This window comes from Schistocerca cancellata, chromosome 1 (genome assembly GCF_023864275.1).
Source record: "Schistocerca cancellata isolate TAMUIC-IGC-003103 chromosome 1, iqSchCanc2.1, whole genome shotgun sequence".
NCBI lineage: Eukaryota > Metazoa > Arthropoda > Insecta > Orthoptera > Acrididae > Schistocerca > Schistocerca cancellata.
In genome coordinates, this window is record NC_064626.1 from 643,450,146 (window position 1) to 643,471,462 (window position 21,317).

The window sequence follows — 21,317 nt, forward strand, 5'->3', positions numbered from 1 at the left end:
ACCTTGGGGAAGTTTGTCCAAGTAAAGACATAGGAGGTACTGTTGATTGTTCAAGGTGGTGGTAGTCATGCGGTAATATTGCTAACAGAACTCAAGCATTGTTATAGGGAGAGTGTTACCATCTGTCTGACCTGGGTGGTGATGCATTTGCATGTAGGTAAAGCAGAATGTCAGGATTGCTCACATGATTTCGTGGAGCTGTGATCCTATTTTCAGCAAGTGGCTTCAAGCTGGGTTTATTCTGTAAACATTACTGAATTTGTAGTAGTGAATTGCTACGAACAGGAGCTAAATGTTTGAAACTGCATGGGAATGGAATAACTATTATCGAGATAGACTGTGACATAACAGGGCAGACCTTTTACCTGTCAACTTCTGTTACAAAGGAAAAAAGTTGAACATTATGCAACTGCAGTTGTACTGGCCAGAGGAGCCAATAATGATCCTTCCACTGTGAAATCTAACCTATCTAAATGAAACAATGAATCCTAATCTAATCCTGTCTTTAAATTGGCTAACAGACACACAAGAGTGATGTGTTTCGCAGAGCAAATGCTCTCACATGTACAGCAATATTGAGAGGAGCAGGACCACCAGAAGCATCACAACCAAAGGCACTCTGTTAGTGTTGACTCTGTTTTGTGTAACATACTCACCAGTGAGCTCTTCTCCATTGAGGACAGCCAATGATCTCTTTAGTGCAGATGCACACCAGGCTTGAACTCTTGCAGGAATCTGCGAAATGCCACAAGTAACGAAAATAATGGGCAACAACTACATTCGTAGTGTGTAGATAGGTTGAGAATGTGGATCTGACGGGAGGTGTGCTATGGGAATTGGTGCAGTTGCTATGGCCACTGTGTCTAGGTGGACAGTGGTCAGGGCATCTGTCTTGTATGCAGGAGGCCCGGGTTCGAAACCCAGTCTGGCACAAATTTGCAACCTATCCCATTGATTTAAATCAATGTCCACTTGCAGCCAATGTCTGTAAATCCTTTGTGTCTCAGTAGCAAGATGGTTGCAATCTTTAGCCAATAGTTTCTGAGATGCTCAGGTAGTGGTGCCAGACTTACAAAAAGCAGTCTTACATGCACCAAATGGGCAGCAGAGTTCATTTCTCCTAATCCTCTGTCAGTTCTTGGTAGGCCGCTCAAAAGTGCAGAACGAGTTGCCACTAGAACTGGAACTTTTAGTTAAAAATTCACATTTATCACTGTATTGCCATATAGCAGTGGTGAGATCAGGACAGATATAGCATGGTTGTATATATTAATACAATTTCCAATTAGCAACAGGTGAACCACATTTAAATGTTACCCCATACATACATACCCACTACAGTGGGGAATCTCCAGGAAGTCTGTTTGAGTAAAAACATAGGAAGTACTGCTGATCGCAGAAGATGGTGATAGTCATGCAGTCATGTCACTAACCAAACTTGAGCATTGTCAATGGGAGAGGGTTACCATCTGCCCAACATGGGTGGGCATAATTATATCAGTATATCATGTGTGCAATCCTTCAGTACATCAGATACCATTGGACTGGTCAACTGTTCATACATGAGAAGGTACAAGGGGTGCAAGAAGATAGGTGTAGTAATAAGTGAGTTGTATTGTAGTGTATAATTAATTGTGATTAGAAAGACAACTAACCTTGAGTAGTGTTGAAACCAGCATTGTTGTAGGATACCATAAGGGCAAAATGAAGGGATATTCATGGAAATAGTTGTTTTGTGTTTTGGAGGATTTAACGTTTAAGAGGTAGCTCAAATGAGAATGCAGCTTTTTTGAAGCAGCATAAGGACAGATGAATGAGCCAGTCCACTGAGAATTGTAAGGGTGCGTCCCATCTTCAGAGCTTTGTTGCTTAATGTAAGATGAAAATGGTAAATAACCTATGTAGCGAGTTTTTATATGAAGTTTTCTGTTGCAGACTGCTCATGGGTTGAGACCCGGGGTCTGGGTCTACTCAGTGAGGGGATACATGTAATATCATCACTAAATTTAGGGCATTACTGAATCAAAAGCAGCTCCGTTGCAACTGTATGTGAATCAAGCAGGCTGTACAGAGGCAATGATATGTAATTTCACAAGCAAGCCTGACTGTAGACTGCAAGGTGGCTGGGCCAAACCACACAATCATGGTGTCAAGTGTAAATGTCGTGTGACTAGGGCCTCCCGTCAGGTAGACAGTTCACCGGGTGCAACTCTTTCGATTTGATGCCACTTTGGCATCTTGTGTGTTGATGGGGATGAAATGATGATGATTAGGACAACATGACACCCCGTCCCTGAGTGGAGAAAATCTCTAACCCAGCCAGGAATCGAACCCGGGTCCTTAGGATTGACATTTTGTCACACTGACCACTCAGCTAAGGAGAGATACAATCATGGTGACATGGTGACATTCCAGGAAAGGCCTGCAATGACAAGCTGGGCTGCAGAGTATTTCCACATCATGCAGACACAGGGGTGTTGATTTGAACATGTCTGAAAGCAATGTATTGGCGCAACAAGTGTGCTATTTTTAACCACTATAAATACTCTCTGATTCTAGGGCTGTTGGCAGCACCCTTTGCAGCTCCACGCAAGTTTCCATTGTGCTATGGGCTAACCAGCATCCAACACAGGTCTGACCAGGCATCTTCACCACACAAGGTCATCATTCTATGTCCACATCTGACACAAAGGATGAGCCATCTCACAGGCTCCATGGCAGCATCAAACTTCTGCTGTAGAGGGCAACGGTACACAGTCAAGGGAGTACTGCTGCCATCTTTCCACACCATGGTGAGCTCCTAACCCAGTAGTAATGGCTGCCTAGGAGAATCCAGCAGGCATTCACATCATTCTATATCCACACCTGTGGACTTAACAATGACACAATGGATGAGCCATCTCGCAGGCTCCATGGCAGCACCAAACTTCTGCTGGGGAGGGCAACGGTACACAGTCAGGGGAGTACTGCTGCTATCTTTCCACACCATGATGAGCTCCTAACCCAGTAGCAATGGCTGCCTAGGAGAATCCAGCAGGCACTGCTCATTCGGGGCCACATACTGTTACTCAGACATGAGCTGCTGAGTGGGGTAAACAGTGTCAGCAAAGCAGGATATGGACAGCTAACGGCCACCCCACTACTGCGACCTTACAATGTCATCAGTGCCACCAGTGGATGACATTTCTGCAAAGGACATGTTGACAGATGTCTCAGCAGTCTGATGCTGTAGCTCAAGATGAAATAAAATATACTGTGTCTTGCAGCGGATTTTTCCTAGCCACCCCTGGCCACCACCTCCACAACCTGACACCCCACCACCACTACACCATAGTGACCCCACTCACACCAAGTTGTTACAGAACTATTTTTATGATAAATTTATTTTTAGTAGTATAATGTGTAATTTTTGTGTGCCTCACAAACTGTTCATAGTTCTCACTTGGCTGAAACTTGCAAAAATTTAAAGGCTTCAGTGAAATAGCATATTTGCTTCAATGCCTGCAATACAGTGGCAAAGTAGTAACAAGAGCTACACAGCTGAAAATGAACAAGCTGTGTAGGTGGTAGCTGTGTGAATTAAACATACTGTGACCTCATAAACTGTGTTAGTGATAGATATCTGTTGGTAGTAATCATTTCTTTATCAAGGTACATGAACAAAAATGACACTGGGACAACAGTGTGCATTTAAGATCACATGCAGAGGAATGGCTTCTTTTGCAGGCAAAAGATCAGAATATGAAGGGTGTGGGAACTAACACACTTCCATGGTAATCTTAAGCCCTTTTTTTTTTGAAGCTTTTTCACGTTCTCTGTGCCTGCATACCTGGAGATTTTACTTCTACAGTCAGTTGTCAAACATTTCTTGATCCCTATCCTCTGCTGTAGCCTTAGGATTTTTTTATGGAATTAAAATGGTTGTTACCATATATGCCTATTAGCTATTTAGTTATATCTTCTACTGGATGAGGAAGCACAAAGGTTGTTGGTGATAAACACTTCTTTTGATATGAATCATTGCATGTGTCTTTCATCCAGAAATGAAAATACTGCAACCATTTTTGGTGCTTCTTAGAACAATATCTTATGCCAGTCCCAATGTGTGGAAATGATATAGGTGACATGTTAGTAACTGAGGGAAATCATAAATCTGCAACTCCTTTCTTCAACATTATAAACAGCATGTAACTTCCAAAAATGATGATTATTTCACCCCAATATTAACTAATTGAGATTCATTTTGAGCAAAGATATAATCTTCCTCATGCAGCAGCATGTGGAAGCCATTGGCAAATTACTTCAGCCTTCCTTATTAAGAGAACACCAGTAATTTCTGGGGAAAATTAAATACTGTGCTTAGTTTGTTCCCAGTATGGGCAATAAACAGTTCACACAAGAAGAGAATGGAAGCTTTTGAAATGTGGCACTATGGATGAATGCTAAAGATAAAGGTCAACAATGTAGGAAAAAACAGATTGCTACTTACCGTAAAGAAGACATGTCAAGTCACAGACAGGCACAATTAAAACACATTTACATAGCTTTCAATCACAGCCTTCATCACTAAAAGAAGGACACACACCATTCAGACACACAAGAAAACACATCTCATGCACACCTGACCACCAACTCGAGCACCTTGGGCCAGAATGCAACTATCACGTGGGATGCATGCAGCAATCTGGAGTGGGTGGGGAAGGGATAGTAGTGTTCAGATGGGGAAAGAGACGAACACTGCCTGATGGAGGGTGCAGGAACTAGGGTGCCAACAGGCACAGTGTCAGGAGGTTGTGGGGCAAGGAGGCTGAGAAAAAAGGAGAGGAATGGGTAAGGATGGGCAGATGCATTAGCAGAGAGCTGCAGATAAATAGGGTGGGAGATGAGAATGGGGAGGAGATGATGGACAGAAGAGGTGGAAACTGCTGGGTGGAGGTTGTGGGAACAGTATGTTACTATAGGTTGAGGCTGGGATAATGTCGGGAGCAGAGAATGTGTTGTAAAGATAACTCCCATCTGCAAAGTTTAGAAAAGCTGGTGGTGGAGGTAAGGGTCCAGATGGCTTAGCTAGTGAAGAAGCCACTGAAATCAAGTGTCTTATGTTCATCTGCATGTTGTGCCACAGGGTGGTCTACTTCACTCTTGGCCACAATTTGGTGATGGCCTTTCATCCTGGTGGACAGCTAGTTGGTAGTCATACCAACATAAAAGCTGTGCAGTGATTGCAGCTGAGACAGTAAATGATATGGCTGCTTTCACAGGAAATTACTCTTTATCTAGAGTGCCTTAATTCTGATGTCATGAGTAATCAAGAAGCCTTCATTGTGTTTTTCTCATGTACTGCACAACCTGCTGCCTCAACTCATAAAATCTTCCATTCTTTAGTCCTCGAAAGGTTAGGCATGTATAATATCGACTTTTTAATTTATTCACACTAGGCACATGTGCCACATAATTTTCTTCTTTTGCACAATTGTTTGTGGCCTCTGCTTCAGGAATCACCATTAAGTTAAAAGTAGCAGCATATTGTTGGCTAGAACCACTTGTGAATGGTGTTTTCATACACCCTCATATTTCAAAAGATACATGACTGTGATTTACATCCATTATCTGATCAATACAATTTACTGTTGTGACAGTATTGACAATCAAAGCAAGTTGAGTGCTGAATCAGCAGAAATCAGAACACTGAGGTGAGACAGATTTATCTTCACTGCCAACTTTGAAAATTAACAGTGCTGTGGAGTGGTGGCATCACTGTTGAATGTTGTGTTTCCTTTGATGAGCTGTGTTTTTGAGTGTTCTGTGAGAACATACTTATATCATCATCATCATCATCATCATTTAAGACTGATTATGCCTTTCAGCGTTCAGTCTGGAGCATAGCCCCCCCCTTATACAGTTCCTCCATGATCCCCTATTCAGTGCTAACATTGATGCCTCTTCTGATGTTAAACCTATTACTTCAAAATCATTCTTAACCGAATCCAGGTACCTTCTCCTCGGTCTGCCCTGACTCCTCCTACCCTCTACTGCTGAATCCATGAGTCTCTTGGGTAACCTTGCTTCTCCCATGCGTGTAACATGACCCAACCATCTAAGCCTGTTCGCCCTGACTGCTACATCTATAGAGTTCATTCCCAGTTTTTCTTTGATTTCCTCATTGTGGACACCCTCCTGCCATTGTTCCCATCTACTAGTACCTGCAATCATCCTAGCTACTTTCATATCCGTAACCTCAACCTTGTTGATAAGGTAACCTGAATCCACCCAGCTTTCGCTCCCATACAACAAAGTTGGTCGAAAGATTGAACGGTGCACAGATAACTTAGTCTTGGTACTGACTTCCTTCTTGCAGAAGAGAGTAGATCGTAGCTGAGCGCTCACTACATTAGCTTTGCTACACCTCGCTTCCAGTTCTTTCACTATGTTGCCATCCTGTGAGAATATGCATCCTAAGTACTTGAAACCGTCCACCTGTTCTAACTTTGTTCCTCCTATTTGGCACTCAATCCGTTTATATTTCTTTCCCACTGACATTACTTTCGTTTTGGAGATGCTAATCTTCATACCATAGTCCTTACATTTCTGATCTAGCTCTGAAATATTACTTTGCAAACTTTCAATCGAATCTGCCATCACAACTAAGTCATCCGCATATGCAAGACTGCTTATTTTGTGTTCACATATCTTAATCTCACCCAGCCAGTCTATTGTTTTCAACATATGATCCACGAATAATATGAACAACAGTGGAGACAGGTTGCAGCCTTGTCTTACCCCTGAAACTACTCTGAACCATGAACTCAATTTACTGTCAACTCTAACTGCTCCCTGACTATCCATGTAAAGACATTTAATTGCTTGCAAAAGTTTGCCTCGTATTCCATAATCTTGTAGAACAGACAATAACTTCCTCCTAGGAACCCGGTCATATGCCTTTTTCTAGATCTATAAAGCATAGATACAATTCCCTGTTCCACTCATAACACTTCTCCATTATTTGCCGTAAGCTAAAGACCTGGTCCTGACAACCTCTAAGAGGCCTAAACCCACACTGATTTTCATCCAATTGGTCCTCAACTAATACTCGCACTTTCCTTTCAACAATACCTGAGAAGATTTTACCCACAACGCTGATTAAAGAGATACCTCTGCAGTTGTTACAATCTTTTCTGTTTCCATGTTTAAAGATTGGTGTGATTACTGCTTTTGTCCAGTCTGATGGAACCTGTCCCGACTCCCAGGCCATTTCAATTATCCTGTGTAGCCATTTAAGACCTGACATTCCACTGTATTTGATGAGTTCCGACTTAATTTCATCCACCCCAGCCGCTTTATTGCACTGCAATCTATTGACCATTTTTTCCACTTCCTCAAATGTGACCCTATTTCCATCATCATTCCTATCCCATTCTACCTCGAAATCTGAAACATTACTGATCGCATTTTCACCTACATTGAGCAACTCTTCAAAATATTCCCTCCATCTTCACAAGGCATCCACAGGATTCACCAGCAGTTTTCCTGACCTGTCCAAAATACTTGTCATTTCCTTCTTACCTCCCTTTCGAAGACTGCTAATTACACTCCAGAATGGTTTTCCAGCAGCTTGACCCATAGTCTCCAACCTGTTTCCAAAGTCTTCCCACGATTTCTTCTTGGATGCTGCAATTATCTGTTTGGCTTTGTTTCTTTCTTCAACATAACTTTCTCTGTCTACCTGGGTTCTGGTATGTAGCCATTTTTGATACGCCTTCTTTTTCCTTTTACAGGCTGCCTTGACTGTATCATTCCACCAAGCTGTTTGCTCCTTCCTACTTTTACACACTACTGTTCCAAGACATTCTTTAGCCACTTCTAGTACTGTGTCCCTGTACCTTGTCCATTCCTTTTCCAATGACTGTAATTGGCAACATTCAACTAACTGGTACCTTTCTGAGATCGGTGTTATGTACTTGTGCCTGATTTCCTTATCCTGAAGTTTCTCCACTCTTATCCTCCTACAAATGGACCTGACCTCCTGCACTTTCGGCCTCACAATCCCAATTTCACTGCAGATTAAATAATGATCAGTGTCATCAAAGAATCCCCTGAATACACGTGTGTCCCTCACAGCCTTCCTGAATTCCTGATCTGTTATTATATAGTCAATGACAGATCTGGTTCCCCTGCCTTCCCAAGGATACCGGTGAATGTTCTTATGTTTAAAAAAGGAGTTTGTGATTACTAAGCCCATACTGGCACAGAAATCCAAGAGTTGTTTCCCGTTCCTGTTGGCCTCCATATCCTCTCCAAATTTACCCATAACTTTTCATACCCTTCTGTTCGATTTCCAATCCTGGCGTTAAAATCACCCATGAGCAGAACACTGTCCTTGTCCTTTACTCTAACAACTACATCACTGAGTGCCTCATAAAAACTATCCATCTTATCTTGATCTGTCCCTTCACAATGCGAATATACTGACACAGTCCTAATTTTCTTGCTAGACACTGTCAAATCTATCCACATCAGTCGTTCATTTACATACCTTATTGCAACTATGCTGGGTTCCATTTCTTTCCTGATGTAAAGCCCTACACCCCATTGTGCTATTCCTGCTTTGACTCCTGACAGGTAGACCTTGTATTCTCCCACTTCCTCTTCTTTCTCACCCCTTACCCGAATGTCACTAACAGCTAAAACGTCCAGCCCCATCTTACTTGCAGCCTCCGCCAGCTCTACCTTCTTCCCAGAGTAGCCCCCATTGATATTAATAGCTCTCCATCTCATTACCATTTGTTTGCCAAGTCGTCTCTTAGGAGTCCCTGGTTTGTCAGTTAGAGGTGGGACTCCGTCACCTCCAAAGGTCTGAGGCATTTTGCTCTGATTGTTGCCAGCATCATATTTAAAGTACCAGGGAAGCAGGTTGCTAGCCTTACTTGCCCCGAGTCCCATTGGGTTTTACCCCTAACGGCTGAGGGACTAACCGGTGGATTTGGTAGTCTTTGCCGTATGAGCACAAAGGTGACCACGACTCAGAATATGTCCGAGATGCCCAGCCTTATTCCAAAGTAATTGTTATCCCGGCTGTCGGGACCACTTACTTGGCCACTCATACGTTGCCCGTGGTTCATGAACTAGGACATGACTACAGGAACCCACACCATGAACCACCATGAACATACTTATATTAGAATTAATTTGTCTTCTGTAGAAATTTGTGCTATTGTTGAATATTTGTTCATTTATGGTGCCAGTTGTGCACTATAGTTGAGAACCTGTTCATTTGGATTCACATAGACTACCATGTTGTACACGTTCACAAAAAGTTCAGTACTGGGAGTCATTCCCATAGCTGGCAGCAAGTTGAAGTTTTTGTCCCACTTGTTGCTCCTTTCCCTATGTATGTCCTAGTGCTTACTCAAGCCACTGCCACTGTTCCTCATCCCCCCATTCTGAAATTATCAAATTAAATTTCAACTATGGTAGCCACATCTAAGAACATAAGATGACCCTGTATTTTTCGAATCACTAATTTGAGAAAATATGTCATCAAGTGATCAGGTAAATATGGTACCTCATTAACATAAAAAAGACCCTGCAATTTGTATGAATGATAAAAGTTCAGAGTACCAGATGTCTTTCAAAATTAGGTGTAAGAAGGGATCTGACATTGGGGAAAGCCTCACTCCAAAACTAAAATAGTGGTGCAAATGAAACTGAGACCCAGGAATTAGCAGTGACAGAGATGATGATATTGAAATTGCCTACCACTTCAATGATTATTTCCCTTCAATCACAAATAAACAAGAAAATACAGATGTATTAGATTGACCTTCACAGACACTACATGTGCTACAAACATACATTAGTATCAACAATGCAACATCTACAGAGATCACACAACTCAACAGTTCACTATAAGCAATAATTTCATGTAAAAAAAGAGTTTCATATTGTATTCTGGTATATTCAAGTCTTATATGTTCACTATCATAGAATTTCTAGCAGAAGATCAAAATAATATGTGAACTTGATAGGGCTACATTTAAGTTATCTCTGTAATCAGCTAATTACTGAGGACATATTTTCTGATGAGTTTAAGTATGTTGTTTTAAAAGTTATCTATAGAACTGGAGGTAAGTACATAAATTGTAATTGTGGACCTATTTTATTCCTTCCAGTTGTTTCAAAAGTTTTTGAGGGAGTGGCCTATGATAGAATACTGCCTCAGTTTTGTTGGAAAAGTTGTTAATTGCTCCAAAATTTGTCTTTCATAAAGGATACTTCACAAAAAAGATTTATAAGACCTCACAAATGGATTACTGTTAGAGATAAAAAAATCTTGACATATTTGGTAGCATTGTCAAGGCCTTTGATTATGTAAACCACAGAACTCCACTTAGAACTAAAATATTATGGCACTGATGGCATGTCTGAAGCATTGATAGAATTTTTCTGTCATAACGAAAACCAGAGAGTCATATTCACAGACTGAGCCACAATAATGAAACTAAAATCAAAATAGGGTAGCATAACATTTGGGATCCAACAAGAATCAGTACTGAGTCTGCTCTTGTTCTAAGTCTACATAAATAACCTTCCAAAAACTTTAAAGTAAAGTTTGAAAACTGTAATATTTGATCTTGACAGAAGCATGCTAATCAAGGCTTCAGACTCTACTTTAACACATCGATCACAGGAGATAGCTGAACAAGGCTACAACTAGTTTACTACTAACTCTTTAACTCTTTATCTCACAAAGAATCATATTAGCAATTTTAAACAAGCAAAAATTACCTACTAACACCAGAAGCAAGCATTAGTGGTCATACAGTAAATGGAACACTGTGTGTAAAATTCTACTAGGTCCACCTGGATAACATGTTTGAATAGAGTCAAAACACACATAAAAGTAATTAAGAAGCTCAGTTCAGTATGTTCGGCTCTTAACAAAATATCTCATTATATTGACATAAAGATGGGAGTGACTACTTATTTTCAGGTTTTCACTTTGTAATGTTTTGGGAGTATCTTCTGGGTCAGCACACATAAAGTAAATAAAGTATGTATTTAGTACCAGTGAGTAATAAGAATATTATGTAAAATAAAAAAAAAACACATGTTGCAGAAGCTTCTTTAAGAATTTTGGGATTCTTTACACACACTTCCCAGAAAATTTACTTCATGAAGGGTGTTTTTGTTGATAATAAGCATCAGTTTCAGCTGAGCTATGATTTGCACAGTCTCAATACAAGACATGGTTATGGAGTCTCTTGTGAGAGTGTCTTTGGATGAAAAGTTGTTGGTTAACTTAGCATGTCAGATTTAGATTTTTATCTCAAGCTTCCTATGACTGGCTCCATCATTGTTATTGGGAGCTAAGTCAAGGGTTGACTGTCAGATTTAGCCCCTGTCAACAATGGTGGTGGTAGTCATTGAAAGCTCAGGCTGAATTTGATGCAATACGTTAACTCAGAGCTTTTTATCCTACAATACAAGACATGAAATAATTTTCATATATGCTTTGTCTCTTTGTCCAGGGTTCAAATTGAAGTTATGTACTCTGGTGTATAGCTCCCATCCAACATAAAGCAAGAAATTGAAGAGTCCCTACTGACTCAAAAGAAAACTAAAAATTTATCTCATTAATCACTCCTATGCAGTACCTGACAACCTAGATTAAAGACTTGAAAATTCCTATTATACAAATGGGATGTAGCAGTCTCCATCATAAAGCTGCATTACAAGTGACACCCTTTTGTTTTTATGAAGAATGCCATTGTGATTAGGTAGATATTAAGTTACCAACATAAAAAAACAGGTATTTAATCTGTGATCAGGTATATTTTAAGATACCAACATAAAAAGCAGGTATTTAATCTGACGGATGACAAAAATTTGTGACAACACACATGAAGTAAAGGAAATTTATGCTGTTTTATAAGACTGAGAAATCAGCAATTTTCAAGTCAGTAACTTATCTTCTAACTTAATAGTTTAAGCGTAGCTGGCTTGAGCACAAACAGCATTAAGTAGTAAAGTGATAATTTATTTTTAATACAGCATTCAGGCTCATTTTATAAGAGTTGCTGCTTTTTTTAATGTATTTCTTGACTCATACCACATCCTTAAAGATTCTGAGAGAACCTTTCTGCCTGTGATGTGAAGGCAATTTCATGTAAGAAAGAGTTTCATATTGTATGCTGATACATTCAAGTCTTATGTGTTTTTCATGACTAATGTGCCATGAAGAATCATAGAAAATGAGTTCTAATATGGACATTAAGTTTTTCCAGACGAATGTCCAAATAACATATCTTTTTCTTCTGTATGTCATGGATGTATCCTGAAAATACGGCTGTACCTTTGTGTTATGCACTGCACAAATACAACAAATAACAATTCCAGGAGCTGAATTAGTACTAAGATGTTACAAGTTCTGGGTTGATACATGGGAAAATGGCATAAATTGTGGCATGAGAAAGTTTGGCTCATAACTGTGATGCTATTTCTTGTAGTTCTGCCTGTTGTACTTCAGTAGCTGAATTTTATTTGCTTCTTTCTGGTTATTCCAATGTCATATAATAATTAAATACAATTGTATGAACATCTATAATTTGTACATGATTTATAAATTCATTTAAGCTCTGATACTGTTTATGCAAATTAGAGAAAACATGATCTGGATGCAGGGCAGTCATAGCTAAACAGGACAAATAAATGATAGAGTAACAATACCAGAGAAGGAAAGTTGCTACTCACCATATTGCGAAGATGCTGAGTCGCGATAGGCACAAAAAAAGATTCACACAATTTCTTAATGGCCGAAAGCTATAATTGTGTGAATATTTTTGTTGTGCCTACTGCGACTCAGCATTTCTGCTATATGGTGAGTAGCAACGTTCCTTCTCTGGTATTGTTACTTTCCATCCTGGATTTTCCATTAAACGATAGAGTAAGTAAACAGAGATCATGTGGGAGGCTCCAATACTTACGGCTGAAGTACTTTTCCTAACTGGGGCTGTGTTTGTGCAACATACTCAGCTTGCCTTCGTGTTACTACACACATCTCTTCATTATTTATCCATTTTATAACCTTTGCAACCCAAATGCCAGTCTCATCCCATGGTGTTGGCATACCAAATTTTTTATCATGCTTGAAATTTGGACTTGTGTAACTGTAAAGACACATAATAAGCTGATAATAGAAGCACATTAGCAGTCATTGTACCTTAAAAAAAATTGGAAAGCAAAACAATGTAACCTGGATTAATACTTCAAATTAAAACATGTAGTAAAAATTATTAGTATTTGTGATTTCCATGTTGTGGTTGTACATAATGTAGGTTGTTATAAGAGGAATGAGGAAAATATTAAGAGAGATGTATAATTATTTGAAATATGCAATATTTTTGCAAATGGAATGTATTATGAATTAAATGAAGATGTGGTTTTTTTTCCTGAGCATGAAAAGTAAATGGAAATATCTTTCCCTACATAAGCTTTTAAAAAAAAGACAAGAGCTCTATCAAAGCTCTACACTTCCAACTGAAAATTCTATAGACCAGCCCCAAAGTGCTCTGTGCTAAGTTTGTGGAAACAAAGGCACACACAAATAAACATATTCAAAAAAGATCCAACATGACTGAAAAATAATGGGTTCTTGGAGTGAAGTCTTCTGCTAACATTACACGCATTTCAGGTAGACTCAACATCAAAAGTTTACTGTACCTTTACATACACATGAATTCATTTGATTTCCAGTACAGGAGACCCACCAGAAAGTATAATTATCTTTTTAAAGTGCTAGTGCCACTGAAAACATTTCTTATAGATAAATATGAAATGCTGGTTTATGCAATGTAATTACAGCAAATGTATTATATGCTATTGTAGTGTTGTATTATCATTTAGAAATTCTGGCAAGGCACAGCAAATCTTGCGAGTACTTACATTTTCTTGGTATATTAACTGATGATATTCTTCTTGTGTCTATAGCCACACCAAGCAATCATCTGAACACAATATTTCCACAGGTGACTAATGCTAATCCCACTGGCACTGATTGATGCCACGAATGACAGCCTTATTATATGACACAGAAGGCCAACAGGGATTGTGCAAAGAAATATTTCTGGTGTCCAGTAGTGCACAAGAATGTATGGTGATCCAGTGATGAAAGCTGGCAAAAACGACAAATCGCTATCGCTATTCTGTCAGTCAAGTCAATAACCATTGTCAGATGAAACATGGTTCCAAAACTTTCTTAGAGTGTAACGTCTCTATTTGTAATGTTGTGTGCCAGACTAACTCTGATAGCTTCCTTTAAAACATAGTCCCAATAGCAATACACAAGGCAACCATTCATGTCTTATTATACAACATTCTTTGTCCCTCAGTAAGACAATGCTCCACCACCACAGATTTCTCAGGCTACATGAAATTTATGGGGCTATGTGTTCAGTACATGTGTACTGAATGGTTCAAATTGTCTGGCCAATTTAGTTTCCCACAATGGTAAGAGATTTTATTAACACCAGGCTTCCTCAATCCTAGGCCATCACTAACCAAACCAAGGAGTTCTCTAATCTTGGCTGTTGAACAAAATACACTTTTTATTTTATATCTTTTTAAAATTCTTCCTGTTTTCAAAGATATGCTCCCAATGCTCCCAGCATGTGGTAGGAAGGCCACTGATCTACATGCATCTTCTTGTGGTTCTGATGCAGGACCAACCTCAAAGGCACAACAGACATCTTTGTCTGTGTAGCTGTTCTGCTTGAACACAGACTTAAGGTAATCCTGCTCTTCTGACAAGCTCTGTGCATCTGAGATAGCATACTCTTTCTTTGCCAACATTCACAGGTTCCCTGTGCAATAGTCTGATGGATGGCAGTTTGCTCCTGGCAGATGTTGGTCCATAGGCATCAATGTTTGATAAGTACTGTGTCCCAGGTCCCATAATCTTTTCTGCAGATCAGTATGTGTAGAAACAGTTCTGGTGACCAGTATGTCTAGAAACAGAGGCCTTACACCCATTTTGACCTCCATTGTGAATGTGATGTTAGTATGAAGGCAATTAAATTGATGCAGGAAACAGTTCAGAGTATCCATTCGATGTAGCCTTACCATATACATATTGCTGACATACCTCCACAAACAGGTATGTTTTAAAAATCCCATACTCAATTCCCTGTTTTCAAAATCTTCCATAAATAAACTGGTGACTATGGAGGATAATGGTGTCCCCATAACCACTCCATCAGTGTGTTCAAAATAATTGTCATTGATAAAAAAAAATGTTCACATCAGCACAAGATTGCAGAGCTTTGACATTTTTCCACTAATTAACATCAAAGATTCTTCAAAAAGAACCAGAGTAAAAGAGACACTAAATCTAGATTCACAAGCAAATCCAAGAGGTCAGGACACAAAGACCTCAATTGAGGAATAAAAATCATAGAATTGGAAATAAAATTTAACTTTTCCAGCATGAGGGTTAAGAACAGATGCTAAATACTTAGTCAAGCTGTAAGTGGGCACACAAAAATGGGAAATAACAGAACTCTATCTTTATGAACTACGGCAAATTGTATTATGTTGGTGGAATGGTGGCACTGAGCCAAACTTTTTTTAGTCACAGCACTGGATAATGAACTTTTCTTGAGAAATGAAGAGACTTCCATTTTATTCATTCAGTTGGATCATTATGCAATCTTGGTATGCTAAGCCCTTAGGTAAAAATTCCTTCTTATTCATATAGTCATCCTGTGAAAGAATAACTGTGACATTATCTTTGTCTGATGGTAGAATTAATAAATCTAGGTATTTTCTAAAGAACTAGATTCCTGCCCTTTCGACATAGGAGATATTACTTCACATGGTGAAGCCCAACACAGTGTATGTGAAACCTCTTGCCTGATTTCTTCTGCTCAGTCCTCAGGAAAAATAGACACCACCTGCTTGGTCAAGGAAACAAGTACAGTGATGGGAAGACTCCTTGGTGTAGGAGCAAAATTTAGCCCTTTCTCCCAAACTGATTACACTGAACCATCCAGTTCTTTACTCATGAAGTTCATCATCATCTGTCAACAGGTGCCATCATGGGTGAAAATCCAATATGTTGAAACTTTGATAACTGCTTACTGACAGTGCTCCATTCCATTATGTCCCATTGTGAGCAACTTGGATGCACCCACTTACACCTTGGCTAAGCTCTTAGTGTCTGTTTTAGGCCTCATATCGGAAAATGTGAACATCAAATTCTATGATTTTTATCCCTTGATTGAAGTCTTTGCATCTTGGTCCATTGGATTTGCTTTTGAGCTTTGATATAGTGTCTCGATCTATCCAGGCTCATCTCGAAGTGTCCTTGATGTTAATTAGTGAAAAACAGGGCTTTCACTGAAGCTCTGTAGTCATGTGCTGACATAAACATATCTTTTCTTCAGTGTTAATTATTTTAAATTAACTGATGCAATGGCTATGGGGAGTCCATTATCTCCCCATAGTCACTAATTTATCTATGTTAGATTTTGAAACAGAGCACTGAGAATGGCATTTTTAAAACTTACCTGCTTCTGGAGGTATGTCAGCAATACAATTATGGCATGGCTTCAAGTAATGGATGCTCTGAGCTGTTTCCTGCATCATTTTAACTGTCTTTGTCCTAGCTTCAAGTTCACAATGGAGCTCACAATGGATTAAAGCTTTTGTTACTAGATATACTGGTCTACAAAATGGGTGAGGGGACCTGGGGCACAGTGTTTATTAAAATCCAATGGACACAGACTGGCATCTGCACGCAGCAAATTGCCATCCATCATACCAGTGCAGTGGAGGAGGGGGTCCTGTGAGCATTGCCAAAGACAGCATATGCCATCTCACATGCAAAGAGCTTGACACAGGAACTGGATCACCTAAAGCTCGTATTGAAGCAGAATGGCTACAGAGACATGCAGATCCATTGAGCAAATGAGTTTGGACCTGCACTAGAACCATGAGAAGAATTCATGTAGATCAGTGGCCTTTCTAATACATGCTATCTTCAAAAATAGAAAGAATTTGAAAAAGATATAATATTAAAAGTGTATTTCATCCACCAACAAAGATCAGAGCTCTCTTTGGCTCAATTAAAGTTCACCTAGGACTGAGGAAGCCCAGTGTTTATAAAATCCCTCACCACTGTGCAAAATAATACATTTGCCAGACAGTTTGTACCATTCAATACAGATGTACTGAGCACCATCACCACACACGTTTGATGTAGCCTGAGAAATCTGCAGTAGTGGGTCACTGTCTTACCAAGAGACACAGATTGTTGTATGATAAGACACAAATGGATGTCTCTGGCTCTCACTACTGGGACTGTGTTTTAAAGAAAGCTATTGAAATTAGACTGGCAGGCATTAAGAGAAAGATTAATCTTCAAAGCAAGAACCCTCTTTTACCTAATATTAAACACAATGGTTGTTGTCATGACTGGTAGAATTTATAGATAGTGGAACTTGATAGTGATTTGTCATTTTTGGCAGCTTTCACCACTAGGGTGATGTACATTCACCTGCACTAAGGAGCAACAGCAGTGATTTGTGATGCATGTACTGTTGGCCTTCCTCAGCCTGTAAAAGGGCCACTGTTCAAAGTATCAATCAGCTGTAGCAAGATCAGCATATAGGATTCTTACCTGAAAATGGCAGCCAAGTGGACTGGAAATATTGTGTTCAGATGAATGCTTGATCTGGCTGCAGACCCAAGAACAGTATGATTAATAGCAGCACTTTTCTACCTGTACATTGTACGGTGGCTTTTTCAGTGCCCAACTCCATACAATGGATATTTCTTCATTTTAATTTGTTATATATTCTCATGAACACATATTATGGGGTTTAAGCATGAAGTTTTATCTACATGTAGTGAGCAAGAACTTTTGCTATTTATGGCATCATATGTGTGGTGCAAATATTTTTCTTCAAATAATTTTGGGTTTTGGTGCTTGAAGCAAAATTGCTCAAAAATGTATATACAACATTGTTATTTAGGTTTGACAACACACTACCTCTATACTGATGAGTTGCTCTATCACAAACTTAATATTTGATCCATCTGTTAGGTGACAATATTTAGATTGCAGTGAATGAAATTCCTGACATGCCATAAAAAAGTTCTATTTTTCTGTTTTTTTGATATATTATTTGAAATTCATTCCCAATAAAACCACATATCTTACAAATGTTTCAAAATATGTGTGGTACACTATGTTTTAGAACTCATGTTTGTTGAATTAGATAGCACAGATACTTCAAATACTTAACTATTTAGTTTATAATGAAATGTATAGTTGCTACTTAGTATTTAGCGGAGATGCTGAGTCACAGAAAGGCACAACAAAAAGACTGTTGGAAAGTTAGCTTTTGGCCGAGAAGACTTTTGTCAAAAATAGACGACACACACACACACAAACACACACACACACACACACACACACACACACACTAATGCAACTAAAGCACACATGGCCACAGTCTCTGGCAGCTGGCTCCAACTGCCAGAGACTGTGGTCATATGTGTGTGTGTGTGTGTGTGTGTGTGTGTGTGTGTGTGTGTGTGTGTGTGTGGTGTTTGTTTCCTATTTTTAATGAAGGCCTTGTTGGCTGAAAGCCAACTTTCAGATGGTCTTTTTGTTGTGTCTTTCTATGAGTCAGTATCTCCACTCTATGCTGGGTAACAACTATCCGTTTGTTCCCCAAAACACGAGAGAACTGCCAGATATCAGTAACATCCTGCCACGATATTTCGGCGCAGAGTCTTCTGTCTTCTGGCCATCTTCAGGTGAGTGCCACTATAGTAGTACTGGCGAGTACGCACTGAACTCCACTATTTAAAGCCATACTGAGGTGACATTGCGCATGCGCTTCATAACAGCTCCGTGCACTGTGCCTTGCGCCCTCCACGGTGAAAGCTTGGCGTATCGATATCAGGTAGATTTTCATCTTTATGCAGATAACTACACTCCTGGAAATTGAAATAAGAACACCGTGAATTCATTGTCCCAGGAAGGGGAAACTTTATTGACACATTCCTGGGGTCAGATACATCACATGATCACACTGACAGAACCACAGGCACATAGACACAGGCAACAGAGCATGCACAATGTCGGCACTAGTACAGTGTATATCCACCTTTCGCAGCAATGCAGGCTGCTATTCTCCCATGGAGACGATCGTAGAGATGCTGGATGTAGTCCTGTGGAACGGCTTGCCATGCCATTTCCACCTGGCGCCTCAGTTGGACCAGTGTTCGTGCTGGACGTGCAGACCGCGTGAGACGACGCTTCATCCAGTCCCAAACATGCTCAATGGGGGACAGATCCGGAGATCTTGCTGGCCAGGGTAGTTGACTTACACCTTCTAGAGCACGTTGGGTGGCACGGGATACATGCAGACGTGCATTGTCCTGTTGGAACAGCAAGTTCCCTTGCCGGTCTAGGAATGGTAGAACGATGGGTTCGATGGCGGTTTGGATGTACCATGCACTATTCAGTGTCCCCTCGACGATCACCAGTGGTGTACAGCCAGTGTAGGAGATCGCTCCCCACACCATGATGCCGGGTGTTGGCCCTGTGTGTCTCGGTCGTATGCAGTCCTGATTGTGGCGCTCACCTGCACGGCGCCAAACACGCATACGACCATCATTGGCACCAAGGCAGAAGCGACTCTCATCGCTGAAGACAACACGTCTCCATTCGTCCCTCCATTCACGCCTGTCGCGACACCACTGGAGGCGGGCTGCACGATGTTGGGGCGTGAGCGGAAGACGGCCTAACGGTGTGCGGGACCATAGCCCAGCTTCATGGAGACGGTTGCGAATGGTCCTCGCCGATACCCCAGGAGCAACAGTGTCCCTAATTTGCTGGGAAGTGGCGGTGCGGTCCCCTACGGCACTGCGTACGATCCTACGGTCTTGGCGTGCATCCGTGCGTCGCTGCGGTCCGGTCCCAGGTCGACGGGCACGTGCACCTTCCGCCGACCACTGGCGACAACATCGATGTACTGTGGAGACCTCACGCCCCACGTGTTGAGCAATTCAGTGGTACGTCCACCCGGCCTCCCGCATGCCAACTATACGCCCTCGCTCAAAGTCCGTCAACTGCACATACGGTTCACGTCCACGCTGTCGCGGCATGCTATCAGTGTTAAAGACTGTGATGGAGCTCCGTATGCCACGGCAAACTGGCTGACTCTGACGGCGGCGGTGCACAAATGCTGCGCAGCTAGCGCCATTCGACGGCCAACACCGCGGTTCCTGGTGTGTCCGCTGTGCCGTGCGTGTGATCATTGCTTGTACAGCACTCTCGCAGTGTCCGGAGCAAGTATGGTGGGTCTGACACACCGGTGTCAATGTGTTCTTTTTTCCATTTCCAGGAGTGTATGTTGACTATGAAGTTTCTCTATAACAGGATTCCAAGCAGAGTTTAGCTGATAACCGCTATCTCAATTGATGAGAGTCTTGTTGTCAGACAATCTTATCTCCACAGATTCATTGATAATCGAGCTGCAAAAGTTTGATGTATGGGCCAAAATTTTTGTGTCATTGTAATTCATGGAATGGTCTGTGGAAATACAATGTTCGGTGATTGCGGACTTGGTGGGTTGGAGAAGGCGAGTATGCCGTTGGTGTTCCACAACGCATTCCTGCACAGTTCGTGTTGTTTGCCCTAAATATGATTTGCTGCATTCACACGGAATTTTGTTTACGCAGGCCCAGGTCATCTTTAATGGATCCCACCAGTGATGAAATTTTGGAAGGAGGGTGAAAAATGACTCTCACTTGATAATTTCTCAATATTCTGCCTATCTGTGAAGAAATATTCCCTATAAATGGTAGATAAGCAATTGACCTGAAGGCCTCTTCCTCTTCCTTGTTCCGTTGTTTGTAGGTCTTCATCACTCTGTTCACTTGCCTAGGTGAAAAGCCATTCTTCAGAAATACTTTTTGCAGGTGATCCAGTTCCGGTTGAAGGCTGTCGGCATTAGAGATGGTATGGGCACGGTGAATCAAGGTTTTGAGAAGGCCCATTGTTTGTGCTGTATGGTGGCAACTAAAGTGCGCGTCATTTACAATGGCAGCTGAGTTTAGGTTCGTTCTGCACATCTGATGTCACAAAACACAGTCAGCCAATGAACAGAAAACGATGTTGCCAGAGCTCGACTGCAGTGCAGAGCACGGACGAGTGTCTTCAGTTTTAGAAATGTTCAGTCATAAATAAAGTAATTGAACAAAAGCTATGTGTTGATAGCAGACTTTCTTTTATAGAAAGTTTGGAA

General features: G+C 40.7%; 1 protein-coding gene across 1 annotated transcript in view; it reads right to left on the reverse strand.

Moving 5' to 3' along the window:
• Positions 1 to 21,317, reverse strand: part of LOC126183362 (EF-hand domain-containing family member B) — a 395,037-nt gene that overhangs the window by 59,340 nt on the left and 314,380 nt on the right. Inside the window, exon 5 of the mRNA XM_049925285.1 lies at positions 12,984 to 13,166. Coding sequence (XP_049781242.1) covers positions 12,984 to 13,166 — 183 coding nt within the window. The remainder of the gene's footprint in view (positions 1 to 12,983; positions 13,167 to 21,317) is intronic.